The sequence below is a fragment of the Lolium rigidum genome, chromosome 4, assembly GCF_022539505.1.
Source record: "Lolium rigidum isolate FL_2022 chromosome 4, APGP_CSIRO_Lrig_0.1, whole genome shotgun sequence".
Classification (NCBI taxonomy): domain Eukaryota; kingdom Viridiplantae; phylum Streptophyta; class Magnoliopsida; order Poales; family Poaceae; genus Lolium; species Lolium rigidum.
The window spans coordinates 230,758,178-230,767,678 of NC_061511.1; the positions used below are offsets into that span (position 1 = coordinate 230,758,178).

Here is a 9,501-nt window from a genome sequence, read left to right on the forward strand (position 1 = left end):
CATACTGTACTGTACCACAATGGATCATGTGTACTATTGTTATTGTTTCTGAGTGTGTTGTACCTGAGCATATAGCGAAAAGTGTCTTTGACACATGAGCATATAGCGAAAAGTGTCTTTGACACATGAGCACCAGTGCTTCTCATATTTAAAAATCATACTTGTTGTATTCCAAAAAAGAAAATTTAAATAACCACATACATATAATAATTCCGAAGGTACGGTAGAAATTTCGGAGAAAAATATGTTTGTATTTTAAGCTATACAAAAAGACAAATTTCTAACAAATATCTACCCCTATACGTAGCCATTAATTTGATTTTTTTTCGTAGCTTATAAAATACAATGCAGTTTCTACCCAAACTTCACACGAGTATTCAAAACATGTGTATATATTCATGAAATAAATGTGATAATTTTTTGAAACACAGATTTAGAATTTTTAAATATTTTAGAAACTAGGAGTGAGCACCAAATCTGCTTCTAGCATGTAGGCCTTATTTGCTGAAAGCTAAATTTTATTATTTGACCATATAGTTTCAGGAGACTACATTATTGAACTGAATATTGCACAACATTTTCGACTGGAGTTTTGCAAGGACATTAAGACCGGTGGCAGTGAAAATTCAGAGCATCCCAAGTCTGTTCTGCAAAACGATCGGGTCAATAGTGCAGAACTGTAAGAATTTGCACGCCTATCAGTTCATCTATGAATTTACATGTCAAGCTGTTCAATATGTTCACTAGTCAGTGGTATTAACTTTGTTCATCAGTATAGGCAAGATATGGAGTCAGTCAGCTCAACAAGTTTGACGCATCGCTGAAAAGTCCGGCGGAGTTCGCCGGAACTGCTTGGAACTCGTGCACGACGCCGTCGATCTCGATGAGGCTGCTGCCGGGGACCTTGCCCACCTTGCTTTTCATCATCTGCCGCCTCACCCGCACCGCCTTGCCGTGCCGGCCCTCGCGCGCGTACATGTTGGACATGAGCACGTAGCCCCCGGCGTCGGCCTCCTCGTCGTCGGCCATCCGCTGCAACACGCGCTCGGCGCGCTCAATGTGGCCGTGCTCACGGCAGGCCGAGAGCAGCGAGCCCCAGATGGGCGCGTCGGGGCGGACCGGCATTGCCGTGACGAGCTCCTCCGCCTCGTCCAGTCTCCCGGCGCGGCCCAGCATGTCGACGACGCACCCGTAGTGCTCGATGCCAGGCGCCACGCCGTGCACCTCCGCCATGGCGTGCAAGTGCCGGAGGCCGTCCTCGACGAAACCGGCATGGCAGCACGCGGAGAGCACGCCGAGGAAGGTCACTTTGTTTGGTTTCACGCCAGCTCGACGCATGTCGGCGAAGAGCGCCAGCGCGTCCTCGCCACGGCCGTGCACCGCGAGCCCCGAGATCATGGACGTGTAGGTGTACACGTCTCGTTGCGCCATGGCGTCGAACACCTCCGCGGCCTGCTCCACGGCGCCGCACTTGGCGTACATGTCGAGAAGCGCGTTGCCGACGACGCCTTCGACGGCATTCCTTCTGGTCCTGCCCATGTATGCGTGCACCCACCTGCCGGCGTCTAGCGCGCCGAGCCGCGCACACGCGCCGAGGACGGCGACGAACGTGACGTCGTCTGGATGCGCGCGCTGCTGCTGAAGCATCTCTCGGAACAGCGCCAGCGCTTGCCGAGGCTCGCCGGCGCGTGCGTGCGCGGAGATCATCGTGTTCCAGGTCACCACGTTCTTGAATGGTTCCATCGTCCGGAAGCACCGAAGCGCGGCCGCCGCGTCGCCGCACTTGGAGTACATGTCGACCAACGCGTTGCACGCGACGACGTCGAGGGCCACCCCCGCGACGAGGACGCGCCGGTGCACCTCCCTGGCGAGAGCGATGTCCCCGGCGCCGGCGCAGGCCGTGAACGCCGCCGCCGCGGCCACGGCGTCGACTACGACCGCGCCATCGTCCGCCATTGCCAGGAACAGCGCCGCAGCTTCGCTGAACATGCCGAGCCGCGTGTGCCCGGTCACCATGCCCGTCCAGGACACCACGTCCGGCACCGGGTGGCAGGCGAACAGAGCACTTGCAGCGCGTTGCCGGCCGCAGGCGAGGTAGAGCGCGACAAGGGCGTCGCGGACGCCGCGGTGGCGGCGGTCGAGGCCGAGCTTCACGGCGTGGGCGTGCAGCACCGGCGCGGCCCGGCCGCGCGGAGCCGAGGACGCGGTGGCCAAGCGCTTCAGAACGGACCGGAGCGCGCCGGCGTCGTTAGGTGCGCCGTCGCGATAGAGCGACGTGGCGTGCTGAGGCACGGTGCCACGATTGGAGGTGCGGCCAGGGGAGCGGAGTTGAGCAGCCGTGTGCTTCCTGCTGGCTCGCCGCGCGGGTGGATAAGGTGCATCCATGGCGTCTCGTCGGTCGTCTCCCAGCTCCCTCCAGCTGACAGGAAAATGTTGTGGTCCAGTAGTCACTAACTCACTATTCAGGAGCGATATCCCTGCGTGACGCTTGGAAAATGTGTACCAGATTCAATTTCTGCAAGCAAAATATGAAGGATATCTTCCGGTTATGCAATACAGGGATTCGACTCTATAGGTTCCATTCCTCACTATCAAGTTGATATTTTTGAATCCTGATCATCACCTAACACCTTGCCGAATGGACACACATCACAAAACAAAGACCGAAAGCTTTTAAAATGGTTAATCTACATGAATTTTTACTCGGCGGGTTAATTAGTGTCACAAATACATAACTAGATGGTAAAAAGTGAAATTCACTCTTTAATTTTAATTGTTGTGCCGTGAATTGGTAAGCTTCTTTTTTCTAATCTAAAAAAATGCAATTGTAAAAAACGAACAGTAAGTTTTTGTGGAATAATCCCACCGCCGTCTACTGGCATGGCACACTCTATGTGCAATGTCAAAAAGGTTTTGTTATGAGGTATACCTAGTTATTTTCCGAGCCTCACCCCTTTCAGTATGTCGGTTAACCATATGACTTCTTGTACGTTATTGTTATAAAGCAACACATACCAAGTAATTAACCACCGAAAGATCTTGAACCCGAGAGCTGCCAAACATTTTATCACCTGGGAAAATCAAGAAAGGGAGTGTATTACTCATCAATTAAAGATGCGTACCGACTTCAGGTATGGGTTCTCGATGAATCGTGCGCTCATGATAAATGGGTGTTGGAGCATGATAGACACCTCGATCTAGTGCCAAACAATAGCCAACAAGTTTATGGGCCGCGGATCTGCCAGGATACCAATTACATTAAAGAAGAGTACATCAATATTAACGGTGACGATGGCACCACGGTAGTACAAGGGAATGTTGAATAGAACTCTTACGATGAAAATGATGATGAGAAGGAGAAGGGAAACACACAAGATTTGGTTGACAAATTCTGTGGTGGAATTTCGATCCTTGGATTTCATCCGTTCAAAGAAATCTTCTTCCTGAGTATGAATTTAAGTAGAGGACTGGCATATCATTTAAACACCTCCAAGATTTCAAAGCATTACTGCGGTATTAGAGCATCTCCACTCGTCTCCCCGAGAAGCCCCATACGAGCCGTTTTTTACATCCGGACGGCGAAATCTGGCCCAGTCGCGCCCCCGGTTTCTCGATTTCGTTCGGATTTGGGCCTAAATTCATCCGGCGATCCCACGCCATCCCCGCCCCCCCGGGGAGCGCTCGGGGACTCCGGATGGAGCAAAACCAACCGCCCACGCCCACGTGTCTCCTCTTTCGTCCGGACTCCCCGGGCCATCCTCTTTTTCCCCGAGAAACGCCGCTTGGGGAGCACACGACTGGAAATATACTGCCCCCATGCCAAAAATTGATCCAATCCGAACAAAAATTTCGCCGGATTTGGGCGTGGGGAGCGCCAACGAGTGGGGATGCTCTTACTCACACAGATTTATTGAAGCATCGTTTCCTTATACGCCTTGTTGGATGGAATATTTCCACGTGAATGACCCATAGAGATTGACATCAGCTCTTAGTGTATATTGGTATACATTGTTTTTAGAACATGAAAAAAATATGGTTCTTTATTTTCTAAAACAACGCCAATCCTCTATTATGTTAATAATCAAAGTAATTCCCCATTGGCACATCTTACCGTCCATGTTAACCTTTACTTTTTTTTTTGCTAACAACATTGATCTTTAACATCTTGTAGTTTTTTCCTTGCTGCCGTTCATGTTATCTTAGAAGAAGTAGCCAAACAATTAATACATTGGAACCAAAATAATTGGTCACCATACTTGCTCCTTGAAATAGGCTTCCCCCTTGCTATATTAATATAGCAACCATACAACATAACTCGTGGAGCCTCAGCACAAGCAAAGCCAGACGAAACAAAAGAGAATAAAAGAGAAACTAATGTAAATAGCATCAGATCGACAAAAACGAAGATGACCCGTCACCGTTGCACCCTCAAAAGCATTTTCACCATGCTCTTAGCACTCCGGAGTGCCGCGTACCAAGCAACACCTTCTAGAAGAAATGCGACGATGACGACGATGTTATCCGGACTAGTCCTAGGGTGTCCCCGGGTACTCGAAGGCATGAGGGGAAGGGGTACACCCAATGACCTTCAGGAAGGAATATCGACGCTGACGGGTGTCACCGCATTGGTGCCAGCCAAATCGATAGGGATTTCTCCCGGCCCAGAACCAACCACGCCCCATACGCTCTGTTGGACGTGCTCCACCAAACTCGTTGGCCACCAACACGAGCCACCACGGTCTTGCGATAAACCTACGCCGTCTCTGGTCGGTGATGCGAGACCAACGGGAACGGGAAGGACCAGCTGGGAGCGAGAAACAACGGAACATCGACCACGAGGGAGGGAACTGCCTCCACCACTATTGGCGGTAACCGTCGTGGCGGTAACCGTCCTAACACATCAACAGAAACACACAAGGCCCTTCTTGCCCTGCCTAGACCAAGGCGGGCTCGTGAAGTTTGCTCGTCGTGCTGTAGTAAGCGCGCCACCTTCCCCGTTGCCCCCAGCTCAAGCCGCTCCTCCATCCGCCGGAGATAGTTCACGCAGGCACAGGTCTAGCCTGCCCAGACACATATGGGGCCAAAAGGGCCCAAATATGGGTTAGGCGGACGCTGCCACCATCCGTCGCTCCACCCTGCAGCCAAGCGGATGCTCCGTCATCGCCACACCACCCAGAGCTCCGTCGTCCAGGACAACGCGCCACCACTGGAACCATCGTTGATCGAGGAGCACCACCGCCGGCCAGCGACACCCAGCACCTCCCCTCCATGTGCACATGTAGTGGGGTTTGCTCGGCGGAGCTCAACGCAGGCGGCAACGGGGGAGGAATCCGGAACAAAGGGAGGGCTAGGGTTCACGCTGCCGCTCGCGCGCGGATAGCGACTGGAGAGAAGCGGTTTCAGAGGAGCAAACGTTACCCCACCAGACTTGGTACGACGAACCTTAACGACACCACATGCCCATTTAGGCACTAATATCAATTACATGGGTAAGGGTGCTTCGCCGCACCGCCTACACCGCGTTTTGGCATTGTGTGGCAGGCGCGATGGGCTGAAGGTGCTTTTGTCCGTCAATGCCGCATGTAAATTAGAAGTGTTATCTTACTATTTTCTTTGCGAATCAATACTTGCATTAGTGAAGGAATATCACAGTTTACAAAATCTTGGCAAGTGTCTACTAAACCCTCCGGACAGCTAAAATTCTGAATTCTCTTAATATGAGTAAAGCAAATGTGGCGATCCTTCAGCAATGATTTAATATATTCAACCAGTTGTATAGAATGACCGGTCCATGGCTTCATTCCGTATCATTTTGACTATCTCCAAACAATCAGTCTCCAAGATAAGGGGTTGGTTAGACCACCGCAACATCAAGGATAGACCCTCTGTTACAACGGTCGAACTCTCTTATTAGCCGACAAGATGATGCTACCATTGTGATCACGAACAACAATCCCCACACCTGCATCTCCAGCAGTTCGAAAGGAACCATCAGTGTTTAGTTTGTATTGGCCATCAGATGGTACACTCCACTGCAAGACCGTCTCCACTTCCTTGTGTTCATTAACATGAGCATCATTGCCATCCAGAATGAATTTAACTTTCACCACATCTTCACCAGCATGATATTTGATTTGGCAATAGTTAGTCACACTAGTAGAAAAAGGGGCTTCCGTCTAAGCCTTTAGTACCCCCCCCGGGTTTACCCGGTTAGCCAATTTTTAGATTCTCAAAATTCCAAATGAAAATATGAAAGCAGGAAGATTTTAGGTTTTTTCCCAAAAATTTAGAATTTTCTTTATTTTTTAAAAATTAAAATTAATAATTATAAGATTTTTTGAATCCCGGAATATTACTATTACTTTTAGCAAATTATAAGATTTTCAAATTTTCAGGTTTAAGGTTTGGCAAAAAAATATTAAAAATTTAAAAAATAAATAAAAATAATACAAATTAAAAAGTTAATTTTATTTATTTATTCAACATTATTATTACATCATTACTTTTGTTTATTAAAAATTTATTTGCAATACAAATAATAAAGAAGTGTGACATTGACCAACATGTTAATAGGATTGATATGATAGTAGTATCGGAAGTTAAGCGTGCTAGTGTTGGAGTAGTGTGAGGATGGGTGACCGACCGGGAAGTTTGACCAAGGGTAAGTAATTGACTAGAGATTAAGTGTAGTTAGAGACTAACGGAAATATTAGAAATTGTGAAAAAAAAGGGAGTGAAATATAATTAGAAAAAAAATGGGTAAACAAAATTAAACGAAATAGCCTTTTTGTGAAAAAAAATAAAAAAAACAGATCTCCAGCCTCGCGGGCACCTTTAGTACCGGTTCCTTACGAATAATTAGTACCGGTTCCAAAACCTTTAGTGCCGGATAATTAGTACCGGTTCCAAAACCGGTACTAAAGGCCCTTTGGAACCGGTACTAAAGGGGGTTTTTCTACTAGTGTCATAACACCACCCAATATTCAGAATCAAACAATGCCATCATCTAACAACTTTTGCCCTATCAAAACTCAAGGAATAATATATATATATATATTAAACGGAAATAACTTTGTACATGCATATTAAATGTAAGAATACACTATGAGGAGGCCAAGATTTAAACAGATCATAGCATCTCTTAGGTCCACAAGCACGTTGCAGACATGAAGCAAAATTGTCAACCCGGCAGTTGGCATGAAATTAGACAAACCAGTAGGTACGCATAATCAAATAAGGTATAATTCATCGTAAGATTAGACAAACCAAACGTTTCAGAAATTTTCTTCACATGATTTTGTTCATTTCTTAGCCTGACAAAAGGTCCATTTGCAGTAAGTTATGCCATTCTTCTTGAGTTCATATCATCATAACGCCTATTGAAAAAATACAACTACCTTCAAACAATTGCAATCCACGACCTGTAAGTCATCAAACGTACACTTAAAACTAGCTAACACTTACCGTACATGCCAAAAGGCCTAGCTTTCCTAGTTCCCTCTATGGACCATGGGCATTGTATGGAGTGTAGCTCCACGCTTTGGCATAGGTCAATCACTCAAGAACTTACGAGAGAAAATTACAAGCAACGACAATCGCTCTCCATCTGGGGTCCAAACCAACACACAATGCATCAATTATATGTGACTGACATACCATGTGTCACAAGATAGCACTTATAACAGTTCATCAGTGATACCAAGGTTCTAGCTAGCATATCATAAACATCCCCAGAATAGTGATAACATATAGAGTTGGGTAACATTCCCAGACATAGAAAAAAAAAAGCCTTGTTCACTGCTCTCGCTTCTTCTCTGCTCCCTTCACTTGTTCTGCTTCTTCTCTCACTTGATGGCGCTTCTTCTCAGCCTCCTTCACTGATCTTCCTGCACAGGCTAACGTAACAGTTGCAGCTGTAATTGCCACAAGGTTAAATACTTTTCTTGCCGGAAAAAGCTTTATCAACTCCCTGCAGGTAGGTCAAGAGGAGATTATATCAACTCGTGTAGAACAGGAAAAGAAGAAAAGAAGAAGAAATAATCTATATCTGAGTATGTTTGGTATTGTACCAGCAAACCTGATGCGGCTTTAGGAGCTTGAATTCCTCCAGAAGTTGCTCGTTATGCCTCTGACGAGCACGCTGGATACACATGATCATTAATTTATATCATTAGTTGACTGTTACAGTAGTTGATTGGTACTAATAAACAGTGTCATACATACACACACAGATGTAGCTGATGCCCTATATATGACTGGTTGCCAATTAAAGGATGTATTCCATGTAAGTAGGAAAGACTTTTCTGCTTGGGCAAGTAGTCGCTAGCATGCTTACGAAATAAATTATTTGCTAGCTAGTATCAAGAATTGCTGCAAGCATAAGAGGATAATATATATGGTTCAAAATATCAAAACAAAGGAGCGGTAAGTTAAACATCTAATGTGTTTCTATTTGCTAATTAATTAAAGGGATGGTCAGTACAAGTCATCATCCAAAGGCGATCAACCAGGAAGATAAGGGCATAAGGGCTAAGGCTGCTTCGTGTAAAAATGCAACTGTACTTGGGTAAGTATAAACTTGCTCTTTCCTGTAAAAAGAGAAAAGGAAATCTTGCTGCTGTTTCTAATACCCACTAAAGAAGTCGTCTTAATACATGGATGTTGCTGCTCGGATCGCAATTTTTTTGGATATGTTTGTACAGCGGAAGAAATAGCAGAAAATCGTGCGAGATAAGAAGAAGAAGATGTACCTTCTCGATAATACTACTGAGCATGCGCCTTGGCGCGGCAGCAACCGCCGGTGACGTGACCGCCGAGTGATGGGTTTGCTGGAGCACGGAGCCACCGATCCTCATCAACCCCTGTCGAAGAAGCGCCACCATCGTCGTATCTCGTATGCCTGTGAATACGTAGGGATTAGGGGAAATCCGTCGCTAATCCCCACCGGCGACCGGCCGCTCCTCCTCCCCTACCAACGCTATTGGGTTGCGATCGGTTAAGGCGAGAAACTTCGGTAGATTTTTGTGCCTACCCTGCGGATATGGGACTTAAGGTTAGGGTTAGGGTTCCTCCTTAAGGTTAGGGTTAGGGTTGCTCGCTCGCCTGCCTTCCGTCTCCGAATTCAACAGTTATGGGGGAAGGGACGTGGGGTTCTTTCTTACTTGTGCTCATACCTGGGCATGGGAAGCCCGGCCCGAACGGCCCGACCCGACCCGGCCCGAAAATCCCGGGCCGGGCCGGGCTTTTTCTCTCTATCGGGCCGGGCTCGGGCCTTCTTTCTTCAGCCCGTAATTATATCGGGCCGGGCTCGGGCCACAGAAAAAAGAAAATTACCACTAGATCGGGCCGGGCCGTCGGGCCAGCCCGGAAAAAATCGGGCTTTTTCGGGCCGCGGGCCGGGCTCGGGCCAAAATTTGCTGAAAGTTGGTCGGGCCGGGCCGGGCTCGGGCCAAGGATTTCCCGTCGGGCTTTTTTCGGGCCAGCCCGAAGCCCGGCCCGGCC

General features: G+C 47.7%; 1 protein-coding gene across 2 annotated transcripts; it reads right to left on the bottom strand.

Moving 5' to 3' along the window:
* Window positions 1-7,607: 7,607 nt before the first annotated feature.
* Window positions 7,608-9,127, bottom strand: LOC124705699. Of its 2 annotated transcripts, none has more exons than XM_047237406.1 (3): window positions 8,751-9,127; window positions 8,078-8,140; window positions 7,608-7,969 (listed from the first exon to the last, which is right to left on the bottom strand). In XM_047237406.1, exons 1-3 carry the CDS (start codon window positions 8,880-8,882, stop codon window positions 7,931-7,933), a joined length of 234 nt encoding a protein of 77 aa, XP_047093362.1. In that variant the 5' UTR covers window positions 8,883-9,127; the 3' UTR covers window positions 7,608-7,930. The 2 variants fall into 2 exon arrangements, with proteins under 2 accessions (XP_047093362.1, XP_047093361.1); XM_047237405.1 differs by having other exon boundaries at window positions 8,070-8,140.
* Window positions 9,128-9,501: the final 374 nt, after the last annotated feature.

What these genes read in the sequence shown, in the direction of transcription:
- LOC124705699 (XM_047237405.1), bottom strand. Translation starts at nt 8,882, where the DNA reads ATGGTGGCGCTTCTTCGACAGGGGTTGATGAGGATCGGTGGCTCCGTG. An exon ending in TCAGTAGTATTATCGAGAAG is followed by an intron (nt 8,141 to 8,750) that starts GTACATCTTCTT and finishes ATGTGTATCCAG; the next exon opens with CGTGCTCGTCAGAGGCATAA. An exon ending in AAGCCGCATCAGGTTTGCTG is followed by an intron (nt 7,970 to 8,069) that starts GTACAATACCAA and finishes ACCTACCTGCAG; the next exon opens with GGAGTTGATAAAGCTTTTTC.